Here is a 21779-nt window from a genome sequence, read left to right as displayed (position 1 = left end):
AAAAAAAAAAAAAAAAAATAAAATAAACGAAATTAAACCCTCCACAACCACCGGTGACTCAAAGAACTTGGACAGAAACGCCTGGGTTATATTTCTTAAAATTAAATACAGCTTCAATTTTTTTTAAGTTTTTTGTAGATATGGGGGTCTCACTATGTGGCCAGGCTGGTCTCAAACTTCCGGGCTCGAACAATCCTCCTGCCTTGGCCTCCCAAATTTCTGGGATTATTGGCGTGAACCACTGTACCCAGCCAATAAGTCGTGTTGTTATTAAAAGTTGTGGCCGGGTGCAGTGGCTCAGACCTGTAATCCCAGCTCTTTGGGAGTCCAAGGCGGCAGATCATTTGAGCCCACGAGTTTGAGACCAGCCCAGGCAATATGGTAAAACCCTGTCTCTACAAAAAATACAAAAATTAGCTGGGCGTGGTGGTATGCACCTGTAGTCCCAGCTACTTAAGAGGCTCAGGTGGGAGGATCACAGGAGCCCAGGAGACCGGATTGCAGTGAGCAATGACTGCACCACTGCACTCAGCCTGGGTGACAGAGTGAGACCCCCCGTCTCAAAAAAAAAAAAAAAAAAAGTTGTGGCACACGCCTGTAATTCTAGCATTTTAGGAAACCAAGCTGGGAGGTCTGCTTGAGCCCAGGAGTTCAAGAACAGCCTGGGCAACACAGAGAGACTGCATGTCTAAAATAAAAATTAAAAAAAAAAAAAAAAAAAAAAAAAAAAAAAAAAAAAGCTGTGAGCATTAAAGAGTATCTGGAAAAGCTCCCGTAAACTGCTATACAAATTCATTCATTCAACAACGATTTCTTGAGCCCCTCCTGTGTGCCAGGACTGCTGTAGGCAACACAGAAGGAGCAGAGAACAAAGAGACAAAAGCCCTGGCCCTCATGATGCCCGAATTACACGAGGGCCCCCCAGTGCTTTAGCGTCTAGCATGAGACTCAATCAGGAAATGTCCCAGGCCTGGCTCTGCCATTGGCCAGAGCACTAGCCTGGGATGACCAGTGCATTTCCGAGTCTTCACCTGAACGACGGAGGCTTAGTCAAAATGATTTCTGGACTTGAAAAGATGGAAAACGTGCTTTTTTCTGCATATGCAGCCATACAGAAACTCCTTCCATACCTGGCCCATTCAGAGAATTGTGAACACAGTAACAAAACTATCCCTACAGACTCTAGCCTGTGACCAGTCTCTGACATCATGTTGTAAATGAAACATGGGACCAAAGTTTTGCAGTATTACAGAAAAGGCAAATTATAAAACCCAGAGAGTGCTGATTAGAAAATTTCAAATTGGCTTAGCAAAATCCATCATAATGAAAGCCAGACTGTAAATTACAGGCAGGTCTGAATGGTTCAACCATCTCTAGTTTTTAATGCAAGGTGCCCTGGGGAATAACTTCATGGCTTCAAGTGATTAATTGGGAATAATGTATTCTGATGGGAAAGGGGAGTGGGGAAAGAAATTCATCTCTCACCAGTGAATTACTCCTCCTGGCTAAGAGCTTCACATCTTCAGTGTTAATTGTGGTTCTTCTTGCATGTCTGCAGAAAGGGCAGAAACAAGTCACCAAAATGTTTGGTATTATTTAAAGTTTTGATGAAACACAGAAGTTCACGGTCAGACTTCAAACCAGCAGGGATCTCTAAGTAGCCCATCCTTTTAGATAAAGGGCATTAAGCAAAAGTGACACAAAAATTAGTGAAGTTCCTGAGACCCCAATTAAGTAAAGAGATGGAGAAAGCGGAGGCCCATCTCTCCACCTCCGCTTAGGGCCAAGGGTACCCGAAGAGTAAAAATGCAGACAGGAGGGCTGAGGGCTTAGAGCCCTTCCAAACGTGGCTTGCTTGGTCACAGCTAAGGCCACAGAAAAAGCAAGAAAGTCAGTGTACACTGCAGTGCAGAGAAAATCAGCCTCACAATACAGAGAGCACCTGCTTAAACAGACAGGAAGCAGAAGAACAAAGAGAACCTCCACAAAGCATGGCTTTACTTCCATCAAGATCCTGCCCTTCTCCAAGGGCTAACTTACAGGAAAAAGCATATGCAGATGCCTCCTAATGCCCCATTCCCAACAAGTAATTAATGGGTTCCCTCCCCAATAACCCAGGTAGAACAAAGAACATCCTTTAAACTGGAGTCTGCTTCTTACTCACAAGTTGGACTCAAATTCTCATTCTAGTCCTCTTATCTTTGCTGGGAAAGAAAGTTTGAGACAATAAGCTCTATTTAATATATTACTCCAATTACACTCTTTCTTGCCATTTCTAACCTCCCCACAAAATACACAGATACTTTGCAAGCAGGAATAGAAATCTTTGCATCCTTAATACCTAGCAAAGTGGCCAGCACACACGGTGAGTCCCCACTCAACAACTGCGGAGGTAAAAGATAAATCCACACAGAAATGACTCTCCATAATTTGGCCAAATTAATCCTTCACATTCTGCATATGATATTGATATTGATATACAAATATCACGTGTCATCTCATCATGACGGACAGTATTTGCTTGTCATGAGATAATACCCACTTCAAGAGACAACTTTCTAATTAGCAACCTGCAAGGAACACAGGAGAGAAACAGAAGCCACAAAGAATGAGGCCAGTCCACAGATGTTCTGGGTGGAGAATATTAAGTGCCCATGGACAGTGTGGCCCAGTCTCAACCTCACAGCCAGGTTGCTCTGTCTGTATTTACATTCTTCTTAAAGTACAGTAAAAGGAGTAAGTAAAGGGAACAGGCATAATGAACTGTTTACAGAGTGAACTTATCTGTTTACAAGAAAGTGTTTAGTAAACAATGTTCTCAGTCCTCTCCACCACTTCAGCGTGGCCTCAGCTATCTCTGCACTAAGGCCCTCAGTGGAGGGGTGGGGCATCCTCTGCCAGCCACTGCGTATCACAGACTCTCCTAAGTCAAACCTCCGACTCCAGAAAATTACTCTAGCTAGGGAAAATAAAAAGCAACTTTTCACATAATACGCTTTGTAACACAGGCTTTAAAGATGATTCCCAAATGTTCCCAGAATTTATTTCCTATAAAATATGTATCTTCTTCAAATTGTTTGATTGTTAACAACACTAGGAGACTAGAGATTTCAAAGCTAAAGAAAGAAATTCACAACTCAGGCCAGGTGAAGTGGCTCATTCCTGTAATCCCAGCACTTTGGGAGGCTGAGGTGGGCAAATCATTTGAGGTCAGGAGTTTGAGACCAACCTAGCTGACACAGGGAAACCATGTCTCCATTAAAAATACAAAAATTGGCCAGGCACAGTGTCAGGTGCCTGTAATCCCAGCTACTCGGGAGACTGAGGTAGGAGAATGGCTTGAACCTGGGAGATGGAGGCTGCAGTGAGCCGAGATCACCCCAATGCAAAAAGAAATTCACAACTCAGGTTAGCAGCTGCTTTCCAAAGTCTGCAGGTGAATTGATTATTCAGAATTTAAATATGTATTCTCTGGCCAGGTGTGGTGGATCACGCCTGTAATCCCAGCACTTTGGGAGGCTGAGGCAGGCAGATCACCTGAGGTCAACAGTTCAAGACCAGCCTAGCCAACATGGTGAAACTCTGTCTCTACTAAAAATACAAAAATTAGCAGGGGTGGTGGCATGTGTCTGTAGTACCATCTACTCCGAAAGCTAAGGCAGGAAAATTGCTTGAACCCAGGAGGCTGAGGCTGCAGTGAGCCGAGCTTGAGCTGCTGCACTCCAGCCTGGATGACACCTTTTCAAAAAAAAAAAAAAAAAAAAAAAAAAAAAAAGGCCGGGCACAGGCACAGTGGCTCATGCCTATAATCCCAGCACTTTGGGGAGGCTGAGGCGGGTGGATCACAAGGTCAGGAGATCAAGACCATCCTGACCAACATGGTGAAACCCTGTCTCTACCAAAAACAAAAAAAAAAATTAGTTGGGCGTGATGGCACACACCTGTAGTCCCAGCTACTGGGAAGGCTGAAGCAGGAGAATTGCTTGAACCCAAGAGATGGAGAATGCAGTGAGCTGAGATGGTGCCACTGCACTACAGCCTGGGTGACAGTGCGAGACTCTGTCTCAAAAAAAAAAAAAAAAAAAAAAGAAATGGCCAGGCACAGTGGCTCATGTTTGTAATCCCAGCACTTTGGGTGGCTGAGGCAGGTGGATCACCTGAGGTCAGGAGTTCGGGAACAGCCTGGCCAAGAGGGTGAAACCCTGTCTCTACTAAAAATACAAAAATCAGCTGGGTGTGGTGGCATGCACCTGTAATCCCAGCTACTTGGGAGGCTGAGGCAGGAGAATCACTTGCACCCAGGAGGCAGAGGTTGCAGTGAGCTGACATCGTGCCATGGCACTCCAGCCTGGGCGACAGAGCAAGACTCCATCGGTTGCCCCTGCTCTCAAGTTTACCTCCCACTCCAATAATAATAATAACAATAATAATAATTTAAATGTGTAGTCTCACAGAAACTTCTCATAACAAGCTCACCAAAAAGAAAAAGATTCCAGGCATGGTGGCTCAGCTCATGACTGTGATACCAAAACTCTGGGAGGCTCACTGGAGCCCTGGAGCTCTAGGTAGCAGTAGGATCCTGCCACTGCACTCCAGCCTAACAGACAGACCTTGTATCAAGCAAAAAAGAAAAGAAACAAGAAAAAGAAAACAAAGTTGTCTCAATGAAACAATGTTACAAATACTGGTTAGGTTCCCAGGCCAGCCTACAGAAACTACTTAATACATAGATGACTTGAAACAGAACATCTTTCTCAAACTGGGGTGATTATAGTCTTGGGAGTAGAGAGAGTGTGACAGGGACAACTCAAATCCACAAGATAAATGAAGCTGACCTTCCAGGAATATCAATTTTATTCAAAGATAAACTTTAAAACAATGCTTTTTTGTATGAAAGCAAACTGGAATTCAAAGGATGAGTCTTCAAAGAAAACCTGTACTTGTGGGTTGCACCAGAAAGAGGGGGTGCTTCCCTGCCTCTGGCTGCACCCCAGACTCCTGGAGCCTCATCACTGAACTCTGCACTCAGTTCTCAGAGTCAGCCTCTCCACAAACTTTTTTTTTTTTTTTTTTTTTTTTAAAGAGACAGAGTCTCACTCTGTTGCCCAGGCTGGAGTGCAGTGGTGTGACCTCGGCTCACTGCAATCTCCAACTCTTGGGTTCAAGCAATTCTCCTACCTCTAGCTGGGACTACAGGTGCACATGATCACACCAGGCTAATATTTCTTTTTTGTATTTTAGTAGAGACAGTTTCACCCTGTTGCCCAAGCTGGTCTCAAACTCTTGAGCTCAGGTGATCAGCCCACCTCAGCCTTCCAAACGGCAAGGATTACAGGTGTGAGCCACTGCTGCTGGCCTCCACAAACTCTTTTATGTAAAAGATGTTGTCCTTCCTTGTGGAGCTTACAGTCTAAGAGACACACACACACACACACACACACGCACGCACGCACGCACGCATTCACACACCACTTTCCCCGCCAGTATCCAGCAAAAGAAAATCAACCTTTTGCCAGGCACAGTGGCTCACACCTGTAATCTAGCACTTTGGGAGACTTAGGCAGGCAGATCACTTGAGGTCAGGAGTTCGAGACCAGCCTGGCCAACATGGCAAAACCTCATCTCTACTAAAATTAGCCAGCTGTGGTGGTGCATGCCTGTAATCCCAGCTACTCGGGAGGCTGAGGCAAGAGAATCACTTGAACCCAGGAGGCAGCAGTTGCAGTCAGCCAAGATTGTACCACTGCACTCCAGCCTGGGCAGCAGTGCAAGACTCTATCTCAAAAAAAAAAAAAAAAAGGCAACCTTTTATGTACTTTTAAAAACAGAATATCTGAAAGCCTAATGTGTTACTATGCTGTTTCTAATTTCATTTTGTTTACAGAATTTTTACAGAAGTATTTTCAGGCTGGGCGTGGTAGCTCATACCTGTAATCTCAGCATTTTGGGGGCCCAAAGCAGGAGGATTGCTTGAGTTCAAGAGCAGCCTGGGCAACATAACAAGACCCTATGTCTCTTACATATATTGTTTTTAAGTATTTTAAATTTTCATTGCTCCCCCCAACCACAGCTAACAAAGAAATAGCAAGTAAAGGTGATAAACATCTTTTACCGCAGAGGAGGGCCACCCACCAGGGCAAGCGCCTAAATCAACAGTGACTAAGCCACATGAGCTATCAGTATCCCTTAATACGATCTTATCCCTTCTGGCCAAGCTGAAGATGCTAAGGGACGAATATCCAAAGGAATAGGACAGATTGAGAGCCTGCTCTCTGAGAACCCACTGCTTTAATTCATTCCAAACATGCATCTGGGAAACAAAGAGCTAACGGGAGCAAGGTGAAAAGTAAAGGGTGTGGGAGAGGCTGGCACCGAATCCAAGTGGCAGCAAATTAGAAAGCTTTCGCCCTTTCAGGCCTTCGTCATTCAAATTGCTTCATAAAAGCAATTCAGTGCAATTGTTTTCAATTACCTGCAGTACTAATTGAAGAGCTGAGCATAAATCACCTGTAAAAGCTCAGGCTTTAGCAGCCGAAAGCAAGTCACCCACTTTCCAAAGAGTGCGTCTCACTTGGAACAAATGTGGCAAATGAAAGCCCCTGCCTGCCATTCTGTGTGCACCTGCAAGCAATTACCTCTGGGACCCGCTGCGGCTCCCTCCAGGCACTGTGTTCTCAGACCCTGAGCAATCAAACCACCCAGCAACATGGTTTTTCACACAGGCACACCATTCAGAGTCCAGGAGACAGTATTCACACCTTTTTAACTTAGAACTGAATAACCTGAGTTAACAAAAAATACTTGGAAAACTTCAAAAAATACTCAAGTCTGAATCACCGTGATTGAAGCAGGCGTCGTGTTCTTGCAGAACCATCATTAGAGACCAGCCTCCACAAAACACACGGAAAACTGAATAGCTAGGGCTCTCCTGATGTACCCCACCAGATGGAGAGCTCCAGAGAACTACAGAGACACAGTGGCAGATAATCAGGTTCTCTACCCACCTTGCAAACATTTCAAGGTCTTTGGCAAAATTTTCTGAAAGAGAAAAAAGATAAACACTTTAGTTTCCCTCCCATGCTACTTCAGAAGCAGGAAAAGCAATACCTCGATTTCTATAGCCAGTATGGTGACTCATACAACAAACCCTCTTAAAGGTGAAAGGAGGCGCTTCCAGCAGCCCCACCATTCCATAAGAGCTTTTAGCTTTCTTTATTCACATGACCTCCCTGTCCTTCCCAGAGCCCTCCACCCTTCATTACAAGGCTTCTATTAATTATGACTACACCTTTGGTTTCTAGAAACTATCCTTTAACTTCTGCTACAGTTAAGGCTTGCGAGGTCATTCATTTCCCCTCTGAAATTAAGCAAATATGGATGCTACAAGCTCAGCTGTCAAAAACAACTATGGGTGATATAAAAATTTTATAAAGCACTGAAACAAAAAATTTAATGTCTAATGTTCCAGCCATCAGGGCAGTTTAAAACACTAAAATAAAGGCGTGAATGCCCCAGTGTTAGCATAATAGGGAAAAAATGCTTCTTTCCATAAAATATACACATCTCAAAGCCAAGAAGAGAGGCGTTTCATGAAGAATGTATGATGATGACAATGTTCTCGGTCAGACTCGCCACAGCTCCCACCCACGCACTGCTCCCAGGTGAAATCGACCTTTGGGGCTTAGAGACATGGCTAGGGAGGCCAACGTTTCATACCACACTGTCGAAAAGTCAGCTCCGAAATGGCCGCAATGGTTTGTTTGCTGAACTGCATCTCTTTGTCCAAGGCAACTTCCTCGCAAAGACAACCCACAGTGTAGTGAACTGCTGCCTTTAGCCTCTGGGGGAAAAATCGAAATATTTCATGGGTGAGGTTGCAAATAAGAGCTTTTCAAGCCTTAAAAAATTAAGACAAAGGAGAGGGTCTGCTAAGCCTAATTCCTTCGGCACTTTCCATAATGGTTGAGTGGCTTTTCAAGTGTACTAATAAGTTAATGAGACCCACTGGAGTGTGACTTGTAGAAACATTACCTCCTTGTTAACGGTTATGATTTATGGCAGGTAAAAATAAGGAATTAGATGGCAAGTCAGCAGGCAGACAGACAGGTCAGACCGGTGCCTACCAAGGCCCCGGGTGGTTTTACTCACTGATTCGAAACTATCTGCAGACGGAGCTCTGACTGAGTAAAGGCATATGCTAGGTGTTTGGGAAACAGTGAGAAACCAGGCAGGAGATGTTGCCCTTATGGCGGTTAATCAAGTAAATACAGAAGGTCCCATCCCTCTGCTGTAAGCCCCTGGCAGCCCCAGGCCTGCATGTCACAGAGGACAAAAGTACATGACAGGCTGAGTGTGGTGGCTCACCCCTATAATCCCAGCAATTTAAGGTGGGTGGATCACAAGGCCAGGAGTTCGAGACCAGCCTGACCAACATGGTGAAACCCCATCTCTACTAAAAATACAAAAAAAAAAAGCCGGACACGATGGCACACACCTGTAATCCCAGCTACTTGGGAGGCTGAGGCAGGAGAATCGCTTGAACCTGGGAGGTGGAGGTTGCAGTGAGCCGAGATCATGTCACTGCACTCCAGTCTGGCAACAGAGCAAGATTCTGTCTCAAAAAAAAAAAAAAAAAAAAAGTACAGAACAACACAGGAAAGGCTCAAGAGGGCACACTCGTCCCCTCCCAATCTGGAGGGTTGGGAGGCCACCCCCACGGGACCCTCACTGTCCCTTGGCAACCCTTTTTGGTACTGAAAAAGATCTCTCTGCCCCTTACAGAAAAGTGCCGAGAGGGAAGGAAGAGCCTCGAGTGTAAGACAAACTAAACTACAGTCTTGGCGAGCCCACCTGTGGGTACTCTGTCTCAGTGCCGAACAGCTGAACCCTCGAGGGAAGAAAATCTACCAGCAAGTGTTCAATGCATAGGCCAGAGGAGGAGGAACTGCAAAAAGCACAAGTCCAGGACCCCTGGATAGAGGCCAGGCAGATGAGGAGCGCATCTACTTTCCTGAATTTCAGACCTCACAAGACCAGGTAAATTGAGGCCTCTGGCAGGAGGAGAGCCAAAGAGCCATCATCAACCTGGAAGGCATGAAGATGACAGGTGTGATCACTGCACACTCCTCCTGGGCCCAAGTGAACCTCCTGCCTCAGCCTCCAGAGTAGCTGAGACTACAGGCCCATACCACCCTGCCCAGCTCAAGGTCATCTTTTCTGGGTATGGGTGGGGGTCAGGGTACAGGATATGAATTATTCTGAATGCTCTTGGCTCCAGGAATTTTTCTCAGACCTTCTTCCTCCTCCTCCTCCTCCCCTCCCCATGGCTGGGCTGGCGGCATCACTGCACTCAGAGACTAAATCACTAAACTCCTCAAGGGCAGGACCCTGTCAGTTGTGTTCACTACTGTCTACCAACTGCCAAGAACAGTTGTTTACATGAATGGGGGGGAATCTTCTACAGTCTCATCACAGCTGAGGTGCAAATTTCTCAGCCCATCTTTGCAGCTTCATTTCATCAGTAAGCATTTGTTGTCTACTGAGAGCTACGTTCTGTTCTAGGGACTAATTACACAAAAATGAAAAGAGTGGGCCAGGCACAGTGGTTCACACCTGTAATCCCAGCATTTTGGGAGACCAAGGCGGGCAGATCACTTGAGATCAGGAGTTCAAAACCAGCCTGGCCAACATGGTGAAACCCCGTCTCTACTAAACATACAAAATTAACCAGGTGTGGTGGCTTGCGCCTGTAATCCCAGCTGCTGGGGAGGCTGAGCAGGAGGATCTCCTGAACCTGGGAGGCGGAGGTTGCAGTGAGCTGAGATCGAGCCACCACTATACAGCCTGGGCAACAAGAGGGAGACTCCGTTTCAAAAAAAGAGAAGAGAGTAGGGAGGACCAGAGACAAGATTACTAAATGCAATGCCTCATCCTTAACTGAATCCTGGATGAAGGAAAAAAGTGAAAAGAAACATCTTTAGGACAAGTGGGAGCACCTGACAATGTACTGCACATTCAATAGTTTTATCAATATTAAAGTTCTTGAATGGGACAATGTATTGAGATGACGTAGAAGAATGCCTTGGGCTTTCTTTTATTTGTTTGTTTGTTTGTTTGTTTTTCGAGATGGAGTTTCGCTCTTGTTACCCAGGCTGGAGTGCAATGGCGTGATCACAGCTCACTGCAACCTCCGCCTCCTGGGTTCAGGCAATTCTCCTGCCTCAGCCTCCTGAGTAGCTGGGATTACAGGCATGCACCACCATGCCCAGCTAATTTTTTGTATTTTTAGTAGAGACGGGGTTTCACCATGTTGATCAGGATGGTCTCAATCTCTTGACCTCGTGATCCACCCACCTCAGCCTTCCAATTTTGTTTGTTTTTTAAGATGTTGTTTTGTCTTGCTCTGTGATGCACGCTGGAGTGCAATGGTGTGATCTCAGCTCACTGAAACATCCGCCTCCCGGGTTCAAGCAATTCTCCTGCCTCAACTTCTTGAGTAGCTGGGATTACAGGCACCACACCCGGCTAATTTTTGTATTTTTAGGAGAGGGAGTTTCACCATGTTGGCCAGTCTGGTCTTGAACTCCTGACCTCAAGTAATTGAGGTGCTGGGATTACAGGCATGAACCACCATACCCAGCCAAGTGCTGGGATTACAGGTGTGAGCCACCGTGCCCCCAGTGAGATGTGTACTAAATAATTAAAATTGAGAGATGTGTACTAAATAATTAAAATTTAAAGGCGAAGTGTCAAAATATTTACAATTAATTCTCCGATGAGGGAAAAGAAAGGGAGCAAACAGCAAAATGCTGACTGGTGGTGAAATCGAGGTGACAGGCATCTAGCTGTTCAGTACTATGTTCTTCCAACTTTTCTGAAGGTTCGAACTTCTCAAAATACAAGGGGCAGGGTAGACAGCTGCTGCAATTTAACTTTGTAGAGCGGAAACTCCCGCCTCTGGAGCTCATTCCTGCGTTTCTTCAGTCCGTCCTCTTTAAGGTCGCCATTCCGGGTCCTGCTTTTCGCCTCTTCACAGCACTGTAACGTTCTCAGCCTCTGCTGCTCTGTAAGCCCGGCGCTTATGAAAGGAACGAATGGGATGCCCGCAGCTACTTTGGCAAGTGGCTATTCTTACGACGATTTTTGCAGAGGAAAAAAAAGTGCGTTTGGGCAGAGTCAGTACAATCACGAGTTGGCGGAGCGGAGATTCGAACCCACATCTAAGCCTGGTCCGCACCTAGTCCCAGCGGCGCAGCCCCTGATCTGTAACAAAGGGTCGACGCCTCCAGGACCAGCGTTCCAGAGCTCCGACCCGACCCGCGCACCGCGCTACGGGCGTCACCTGCAGTGTCTCTAATGCCAACGTTCCACCCTCCTGACAACCCCATCTGAGAAGGGGAAACCGAGGCTTCATCGCAAAGCCAGAAGGTGGCCTCTCGCCGCCCGACCCCGGAGCCCGCGCGCTCCCCTAGGACCGCTTCCTCCCGGGCCGGCGCAGCCCAACGGCCGACGCGTTGCCGCGGAAACTACATCCCAGCACCACCCGCGGCAGCAACCAAGCCCCGACGAGAGGCCGCGTGGGGCCTCGGGGTCCTTTTCTCTACGGAAACTTGGCGCCGTTCCGGTCCAGCCCACCCGGGCCCCAGTTTTCCTGTACCTGTTGGTAAGAAAATCGTTGCTGCTCCTCGGCCTCCGCCTCCTCTTCCATCTCTGCGGGCCGACCCTGGGCAAACGCGCGAGGACTGAGAGCAGCGGTGGTACGCTGCCGGCTCGGATTTTCCCGCCGCGGTGCGGGCGACGGGCCGCGCGAGGGGACAAAGTACGCAGCTCTGGCCTGCCTCGCGCGCCCCCTGGCGGCGCTCCGCGGAGGCGTCTCCGCGGTCGACCCCCAGCGCCCAGTTCAGCTTTCTCTGCGGAGTTGGAGCTGGCGGGGCGAGGCTGGGCTTGACCGCCAGGGTCACTGCTGCACCCCAGAGCCTGACTCAGCGCCTGGCACAGCGCTCAACACTACTCTCCGCGAAACACGTGTGTGCGTAGTGCAAAGCGTGTTCCAGTGGAGTGTAAAGGATGCGTAGCCCACGATTTACAGATCATGTAACGCAGTATACATTATCATCAGCACACATTCTAGAGCTCGCTGCACCTGTACCTCAGGTGTATCTTGTAAAATCTACCATGAGCTTTATCATTCTATCACCAACAAGAGCGTCACAAAGTCAAACTACAATGAATGAACGCCCCGTGACTTCCTTCAGTGAGTTGGAAACAGGAACCGCCTCGTTGCCATTCATTGACAGAGAAGTATGGTTACTTCTCTGTCAACACCAGTGTTACTACTTTTCCTTTACGTTAACGACGAAGTGAAAGCATCAAACCCAATTTTGGTTTGTTTTTGTTGTAGTTTTTTTGGGTTTTTTTATTTGTTTTTTGTTTTGAGATGGAGTCTCACCCTGTCACCCAGGCTGGGGTGCAGTGGTGAGATCTCAGCTCACTGCAACCTCCGCCTCCCCGTTCAAGAGATTCTCCTGCCTCACCTCCTGGGTAGCTAAGACTACAGGCATGCACCACCGCACCCACTAATTTTTGTATTTTTTAGTAGAGATGGGGTTTCACCATATTGGCCAGGTTGGTCTCAAACTCCTGACCTTGTGATCTGCCCACCTGGTCCTTCCAAAGTGCTGGGATTACAGGCGTGAGCCACCACGCCCAGCCTGTTGTAGTTTTTTGAGAGGCAGGGTCTGCTGCCTAGGCTGGAGTGCTGTGGCTCAACCAAGGCTCACTGCAGCCTCGACCTCCTGGGCTCAGGTGATCCTCCCACTTCAGCCTACCAAGTAGCTGGGACCGCAGGTGTGCCCTGGCACACCGGCTAATTTTTATTTTTTGTAGAGACCAGGTCTCACTATGCTGCCCAGGCTGATATCAAACTCCTGACCTCAAACAATTGTCCCACCTCAGCCTCTCAAAGTGGTGGGATTACAGATGTGAGCCACCATGCCCTGCCTGTATTTCTAGGTTTTTGTTTTTAATTTATTGCCTATATTTCTGTAGTCTGCATTTGTCACAGTAGGTGCTACTTTTAGAATGGAAGGGAAGGCCAGGCGCGGAGGCTCACATCTGTAATCCCAATACTTTGGGAGGCTGAGGCGGGCGGATCACGAGGTCAAGAGATTGAGACAATCCTGGCCAACATGGTGAAACCCTGTCTCTACTAAAAATACAAAAATTAGCTTCGCGCGGTGGCACACACCTGTAGTCCCAGCTATTTGGGAGGTGAGGCAGGAGAATTGCTTGAACCTGCGAGGCAGAGGTTGCAGTGAGCCAAGATCATGCCACGGCACTCCAGCCTGGAGACAGAGCGAGACTCTGTCTGAAGAAAAAAAAAAAAAAAAAAAAAAAAAACACTGGAAGGGAAGCACATAAAGCCACTCCCTGTCTTCCTTTCCCAGGGACATCTCTCAAGTTCCCTAAACTTGCCGAGGGCTGAAACCCAGATCAAAGCTTTTTGGAGGTTCAGCCTTCTGAGGACCTTCCTCTGCATCTGCTCAGTTGGTGGCATCTAGAAATGACAGGTACTTCTTGCTTCTTTCCACTACTCCCTGAGGACATCCCAGTCTACCTGGACAGTCCTCCAGGGCCAAGCAGGGCAGGCCTCTGATGGATTTTCCTAATGGGCTGGGCAGTTAGGCCGTCCAGGGTGAGCCCAGGCCTGCAGCAGGAGAGCAGCCCAGGCGCTGGGTGGTGAGCCGCTCCACTCAAGAGCACACCGTGGCTGCAGAGCCCAGCTCCCTCCCTCAAGCATGGTGACCCCAAGCAAGTCACAGGACCTGGCCAAGCCGCATGTCCCTCATTTATCAATTGGGGACAGTAGTTCCAACCTCACAGGCTAGGTGTGAGGTTTAAACAATTGCCTCACATAAGAGCTCAAGAAATAGTAATAATTCATCCTGGGCAGTTCCTGTGCTTTTACCTCTGTGTTCCCTCATTTTAAAGCAGTTGCTTCCCAGGATTAAAGAACATTATTCCAGTGACATGCGTGCAATACAGAGGCACTTAAGAGTCTGAGAAGCCAGGAGCAGTGGTTCATACTTGTAATCCCAGCACTTTGGGAGGACGAGGCAGGTAGATCACTTGAGGTCAGGAGTTCGAGACCAGCCTGGCCAAGATGGTGAACCCCCATCTCTACCAAAAAATACAAAAATTAGCCGAACACGGTGGCACGTGCTTGTAATCCTAGCACTTGGGAGGCTGAGGCGGGAGGATTGCTTGAACCCAGGAGGTGAAGGTTGCAGTGAGCTGAGATCACGTCATTGCACTCCAACCTGGGCGACGGAGCAAGACTCTGTCTCAAAGAAAAAAAAAAGGTCTGAGAAAAAGGTCGAGGGCTGAGGTATTCGTTACAGAAAATGGAGCTGGATGTGGTGGTTCAAGCCTGTAACCCCAACCTTAGGGAGGACAAGGCAGGAAGATCACTTGAGCCCAGTTCAAGGCTGCAGTGAGCCATGATCACACCACTGCATTCCAGCCTGGTGACAGAATGAGACCCTGTCTCTAAAAATAAATAAATAAATAATGAAAAAAGGATATATTCATGTTTGGTTGAAACTCTTACTTGATGGAGTAGCCATATAACCTGACCACTAGATGTCAGTGTTGCACTGCAGCGTGAAACAAGGCCAGGCATACCCGCTGACAATGTTGTGATGACACCGAGCACTTTGCACCTGCCCTCGCTCTAGGCACTCATTTAATATCTTATCTGTCCTCAAAGGTAGGTGCTGTTAGCCCCATTTTACATGAGGAAACAGAAAGGTGGAAGAACTCTGCCCGAGGCTAAACTACTGGCAAGCGGTAGAGCCCAGGTTTGATCGTGAACAGCCTGGTTTCTGAGTTCATGTTTTATCCACTGCCCTCACCATAAATAAGACAAAGACCTTTGTGGGTTTTCCGAATCCTTTTCATCCACATTAAAGAGGGTTCCATAAATATTCAGCTCAATAGTAATTATTCATTTTTCTTAAAACTGGACTGTAAGGCTGGTCTTGGTGGCCCACGCCTGTAATCCCAGCACTTTGGGAGGCTGAGGTGGGTGGATTACCTGAGGTCAGGAGTTTGAAACCAGCCTGGCCAACATGGGGAAACCCCGTCTCTACTCAAAATACAAAAATTAAAGGCCGGGCGCGGTGGCTCAAGCCTGTAATCCCAGCACTTTGGGAGGCTGAGGCGGGTGGATCACGAGGTCAAGAGATCGAGACCATCCTGGTCAACATGGTGAAACCCCGTCTCTACTAAAACTACAAAAATTAGCTGGGCATGGTGGTGCGTGCCTGTAATCCCAGCTACTCAGGAGGCTGAAGCAGGAGAATTGCCTGAACCCAGGAGGCGGAGGTTGCGGTGAGCCAGGATCGCGCCATTGCACTCCAGCCTGGGTAACATGAGTGAAACTCCGTCTCAAAAAAAAAAAAATTGTATACAAAAATTAGCCAGGCATAGTGGCACATGCCTGTAATCCCAGCTATTCTGGAGGCTGAGGCAGGAGAAGTGCTTGAACCTGGGATGCGGATCGTACCTCCCAGGTTGCAGTGAGCCAAGATCTCACCATTGCACTCCAGCCTGGGCAACAAGAATGAAACTCCATCTCAAAAAAAAAAAAACTGCACTGTAAAATGTCGATACAAAAATCAATCTTGGCCCGGTGTGGTGGCTCACACCTGTAATCCCAGCACTTTAGGAGGCCAAGGCGGGTGGATCACTTGAGGTCAGGAGTTTGAGACCAGCCTGGCCAACATGGTGAAACCCCGTCTCTACTAAAAACGCAAAAATTAGCTGGGCATGGTGGCACACCTGTAATCCCAGCTACCCAGGAGGCTGACGCAGGAGACACGGTTGAACCCGGGAGGCAGAGGCTGCAATGAGCAGGGATCACACCATTGCACTCCAGGGCTGGGTGACAGTGAGACTATGTCTCAAAAGAAAAAAAATTCAATCTCCATTTCACAGATTTATTCAAGAGAAGATAAAAATTTATAAACTATTAAATATTACACGTATTCTGTAAGCACATGAGGTCAGGACTTTGGACTTCTCTCACCACTGGACAGAGGGTACCTAGCACAGTGCCCGCGCCCAGCTGTATTCTTACATATACGCCATTATTTTTTTTTTTTTTTGAGACGGAGTTTCGCTCTTGTTACCCAGGCTGGAGTGCAATGGCGCGATCTCAGCTCACCGCAACCTCCGTCTCCCGGGTTCAGGCAATTCTCCTGCCTCAGCCTCCTGAGTAGCTGGGATTACAGGCATGCACCACCATGCCCAGCTAATTTTTTTTTTGTATTTTTAGTAGACACGGGGTTTCACCATGTTGACCAGGATGGTCTCGATCTCTTGACCTCGTGATCCACCCGCCTCGGCCTCCCAAAGTGCTGGGATTACAGGCTTGAGCCACCGCGCCCGGCCCATATACACCATTTTTATTGTATGAGACCTTCAGGAAAACCTCCAAATAGTGCCGGTTCCCAACTCGGCCACATGACAAATTTTCTTTTTCAGCATCAGCATACGTAGCAGGCTGTAATTTATGGAGATGGCAAGAACAATGTCTCCTGATCCATGTTCTTTTCTAGAACCTTCTACTCCCCCATCAAGTGGTAGAGTCTAATCCGCCCCTTGAGTCTAGGGGGCTTGTGACTTGCTTGGAACTGATTTTATACTGCTATAATCATGCCACGGAACATTCACGGCTGGGCTTTAAAAGGCCATGTATGTGCTTCTGCCTCCTTAGTGGGAAGATTTACCTTCGGAGCCCTGGGCCAACAAGCAAGATGTTTCTGTGGCTTGAGGCCATGTGATGAGTCCACATGTACTTTTTCCAGCTTATAGCCCTAGCTGAGGTCCCAGCCAACGGCCAGCATCCACTGCCAGATGAATGAGAAAGGACCCCTCCACACCCCCAGCCATGGTGACACCCCTGCTCTCAAGTCTTCCTAGCTGAGGCCCCAGACATTGTGGAGCAGAGACACACTGTGCTCTTTCCAGATTCCTGACCCATAGAATCAGGAGAAAATGTAAATGGTGGTTATTTTACACAACTGACTTTGGGGTGGTTTGTTACACACCAGTCTGTAGCAACTGGGACAGCATATAAGATTAACAGAGGGCCAGGCGTGTTGGCTCACACCTGTCATCCAAACACTTCGGGAGGCCGAGGCAGGTGGATCACGAGGTCAGGAGTTCGAGACCATCCTGGCCAATATCGTGAAACCCCATCTGTACTAAAAACACAAAAATCAGCTGGGCGTAGTGGCGAGCACTTGTAATCCCAGCTACTTGGGAGACTGAGACACGAGAATCACTTGAACCCGAGAGATGGAGGTTGCAGTGAGCTGAGATCGCACTACAACACTCCAGCCTGGGTGACAGAGAAAGACTCCATCTCAAAAAAAAAAAAAAAAAAAAAAGAATGTGAACAGATGCATTGGCTCACATGCTGAACAGAGAGTGCTGAAGGTTCCCACCCCTTCCAAAAAGATGGGCTCTACATCTGCCTCAAAGGACAGGTAACCCTTGCAAATCCTTACCTGAAGTCTCTTTGCTTAGCAGTCCTTCTGCTTGACCAGGTACGGTGGCTCATGCCTGTAATCACAACACTTTGGGAGGCTGAGGTGGGCGGATCACTTGAGGTCAGGAGTTCAAGACCAGCCTGGCCAACATGGTGAAACCCTGTCTCTACTAAAATACAAACATTAGCCAGGGGCGTGGTGGGCACCTGTAATCCCAGCTACTCAGGAGGCTGAGGCAGGAGAATCACTTGAACCTGAGAGACAGAGGCTGCAGTGAGCGGAGATGGCACCACTGCACTCCAGCCTGGCAACAGAGAAAGACTGTCTCAAAAACAAAACTTCTGCTTCCTTTTCTGACCCTTGTCTGTAACAACGTCCCTTTGTGTCCCCAGTAAAGCAGAGTTGTGACTGAAGTCATTAGGGGCCTATAATTTCTACCCGAAGGAAGTCACCAGATTTGTCCCTTCAGGGGTTGGGCTGGACAGGACTAACTTGGCTAAAGGCAAAACCCCTTTGTCCACCTCCTTCCATGCCCAGAATTATTTGGCAACCTCACTTCAGGAGGTAGGCGAGGCAGGTAATGAACAGGAATAGTGCTCACTGCGTGGCCGGCTCTGGTCCAAGTGCCTGTGTTTAAGCCTGAAAACGGCTCTGTGAGGTCAGTGTTAGGATCATCCTTTCTATATAGAAAATGAGAAGATACACACATAGAGGTTAAGTAACTTGTGAAGTAAGACTGAATTTGTGGTGGAGCCAAGATTGGAGCCCAGGGCCAGGCGTGGTGGCTTATACCTGTGGTCTCAGCACTTGGGAGGCTGAGCTGGAGGATCACTTGAGCACAAGAGTTTAAGATCAGCCTGGGCAACATAGGGAGATCCCATCTCTATACAACATTTAAAAATTAGCAAGGTGTGGTGGTGTGCACCTGGAGTCCCAGCTAGCCAGGAGGCTGAGATGGAAGAATCACTTGAGCCTGGGTGGTTGAGGCTATCGTGAGTCATGATAATGCCACCGCACTCCAGCCGGGGCTAGAGAGAGACCTTGTCTCAATAAAAATAAAAATAAAATAGAAATGCAGAATGTAGGGCCCCACCTCAGTCCACTGAATCAGAATCTACTTTTTCTTTTTTTCTTTTTTGTTTTTTTGGATGGAGTTTCGCTCATTACCCAGGCTAGAGTGCAATGGCACGGTCTCGGCTCACTGCAACCTCCGCCTCCTGGGTTCAGGCAATTCTCCTGCCTCAGCCTCCTGAGTAGCTGGGATTACAGGCACGCGCCACCATGCCCAGCTAATGTTTTGTATTTTTAGTAGAGATGGGGTTTCACCATGTTTACCAGGATGGTCTCGATCTCTTGACCTCGTGATCCACCCGCCTCGGCCTTCCAAAGTGCTGGGATTACAGGCGTGAGCCACCGCGCCCGGCCCAGAATCTACTTTTTCAAAGTCTCAGGGAGGTGGTGGTGGGAGTGGGGGAGTCGTAAGCAGGTTACAGCTTGAGAAGCTCTGACCTTTCTTAACCTCTACACTGCTGCACAGCACACACAGGCACCCCTACCAGCAACCTTTTGAGGACTGGGTGAAAAGCAAATCCACCACTGATGCTGAGAGGTAACATCTGGTTTCTCTCAGTAGAAACACCCACCACTGCTGGCCAGGCCCAGTGGCTTATGCCTATAATCCCAGCACTTTGGGAGGCTGAAGTGGGAGCAGCATCACTTAAGCCCAGGACTTTGAGACCAGCCTAGGCAACATGGTAAGACCTTGTCTCTACCAAAATTGCAAAAAATTAGTGGGGCATGGTGGCACATGCTTGTAGATCCAGTTAGCTGGGAAGCTGAGGCAGGAGGATCACTTGAATTCAGGAGTTCAAGGTTGATCAAATCACTGCTTTCTAGCCTGAGCAAGAGTGAGACCCTATCTAAAAAAAAAAAACCCAACCAACCCTGCTCCAGGGGTCAGGCACACTCAATGGTAGTAATTGCTGCCACTCTTTTTTTTTTTTTGAGATGGAGTCTCTCTCTGTCACCCAAGCTGGCGTGCAGTGGTGCAATCTCAGCTCACTGCAACCTCCACCTCCTGGGTTCAAGCGATTCTCCTGCTTCAGCCTCCTGAGTAGCTGGGACTACAGGCATGCGCCCAGCTAATTTTTTGTATTTTCAGCAAAGACAGGGTTTCACCATGTTGGCCAAGCTGGTCTCAAACACCTGACCTCAGATGATCCACCTGCCTCAGCCTCCCAAAGTGCTGGGATTACAGGCCTGAGCCACCAAGCCTGAACTTTTTTTTTGAGACAGGGTTTTGCTCTGTCACCTAGGCTGGAGTATGTGTGATCATGGCTCACTGCAACCTCAATCACTCAAGCGATCCTCCCACCTCAGCCTGCCAGGTAGCTGGACTCTTAGGTGTGTACCACCGTGCTCAGCTAGTTTTTATTTTTTGTAGAGATGGGAGTCTCACTATGTTGCCCAGTCTGGTCTCAAGCAGTCCTCCCACCTTGGCCTTGCAAAGTGCTGGGATCACAGGTGTGAGCCACCACACCCGCTTTGCTCCTGCTTGTGTATTTATTATGTGTCAGGCACTGTTTTGTTTTCCCTTGGTGGATCCTCAAAATAGCCTCAAGAACACATTTCCCATTTTACAAATGAGAAACTGAGAACAGAGATAGCAAATAATTTCCTCAAAGTCTTATAGCTAGTCAGCAAGGGGGCTGGATTTGAAACCAAACTCTACCATTCGCAGCTTTTTGGAGGGTAACAGAAAGGGGCAGCGTGGTTTCCCTTCTGATCATTACCGTTTCAAACATCCAGGGCAATCCAGCTTTAAGTCCTGTTGACACTTAGCCACTGACTCCTGCTGTTATCTCTCCATTCTAGCAGCATCCTCCATCAACCTCAGAGCCAGGTCAAAAGATCCCCCTTGAGCAGTGCCTTTCACAACCCTTAAACATCAATCCCAGCTGGGCACAGTGGCTCATGCCTGTAATTCCAGCACTTTGGGGAGGCTGAGGCAGGTGGATCATGAGGTCAGGACTTTGAGACCAGCTTGGCCAACATGGTGAGACCCCATCTCTAGCCAGGCATGGTGGTGGGCGCCTGTTACCCAGCTACTCGGAAGGCTGAGGCAGGAGAATCACTTCAACCTGGGAGGCGGAGGTTGTGATGAGCTGAGATCGCACCACTACACTCCAGCCTAGGTGACAGAGCGAGACACGGTCTCAAAAAAAAAAAAAGAACAATCATCACGTGGGGCTATGTGGTCTTCTCTTAAATGTGCAGGGAGGGCCTGTAATCCCAGCACCTTGGGAGGCCAAGATGGGATGATCGCTTGAGCCCAGGGCATCATAGCAAGATCACATCTCTAAACAAAATGTAAAAATAAAAAGCTGGTGATTGAATGAAAATTGTCTTTCACATTAGCTCCGAGCGGTCAGAGGTCATACTGTAGACAGCAGCTGTGAAGGCACAGACACCATGTGCTCCTCTTAGGCAACTCTTAGGACTTTCGTAGCACTCCAGGGAGATCATGAAGTCAGACCGCTGCAGGGAACCTGTAACGTGCCCTAGGCCACATAATCGTATCAGTATGCTGGCAGGTTTTTATTTTTTCTGAGTAAATAAGATCAAGTGAAAAGCCTTGTTTAAGGAGCAGGCTTAGATTGTTCAAAATCCCACACTGAGGCCGGGCGTGGTGGCTCACGCCTGTAATCCCAGCACTTTGGGAGGCCGAGGCAGGTGGATCACAAGGTCAAGAGATCGAGACCATCCTGGTCAACATGGTGAAACCCCGTCTCTACTAAAACTACAAAACATTAGCTGGGCATGGTGGCACGTGCCTGTAATCCCAGCTACTCAGGAGGCTGAAGCAGGAGAATTGCCTGAACCCAGGAGGCGGAGGTTGCGGTGAGCCGAAATCGAGCCATTGCACTCCAGCCTGGGTAACAAGAGTGAAACTCTGTCTCAAAAGACTCCAGAGCAAAAGAAATCCCACACTGAATTCCTGGGCCTAACTTAGTGACAGATGTGAGAAAGGAAATAAATCAGACCAAGCTAAGCCTATCATTAAAGTGTAATTCTCTAGAAAGTTTATTATGAAGTATTTGACATACAAAAAGGCATAAAGAATGTCACACACAGCTTGCCAGGAGCAAAAAAAAAAAAAAAGAAGAAAGAAAAAGCCTGTTAGAGTGAACATCCACATACGCACTGCCCACCTGGAGAAATAAA

General features: G+C 47.9%; 1 protein-coding gene across 1 annotated transcript in view; it reads right to left on the bottom strand.

Moving 5' to 3' along the window:
* The window catches only part of LOC116566277 (centromere protein S), a 12757-nt gene extending 922 nt beyond the window's left edge, over nt 1-11835 (bottom strand). Inside the window, exons 1-4 of the mRNA XM_032300363.1 lie at nt 11657-11835; nt 7717-7840; nt 7005-7038; nt 1486-1552 (exon numbers count right to left, since the gene is read on the bottom strand). Coding sequence (XP_032156254.1) covers nt 1486-1552; nt 7005-7038; nt 7717-7840; nt 11657-11707 — 276 coding nt within the window. The 5' untranslated portion in view covers nt 11708-11835. The remainder of the gene's footprint in view (nt 1-1485; nt 1553-7004; nt 7039-7716; nt 7841-11656) is intronic.
* Nucleotides 11836-21779: the final 9944 nt, after the last annotated feature.

This window comes from Sapajus apella, unplaced genomic scaffold (assembly GCF_009761245.1).
Source record: "Sapajus apella isolate SASKATOON/1434 unplaced genomic scaffold, GSC_monkey_1.0 scaffold43, whole genome shotgun sequence".
NCBI lineage: Eukaryota > Metazoa > Chordata > Mammalia > Primates > Cebidae > Sapajus > Sapajus apella.
Note: the sequence above shows the minus strand (reverse complement) of the source record. Positions and strands in the feature narration are given on the sequence as shown.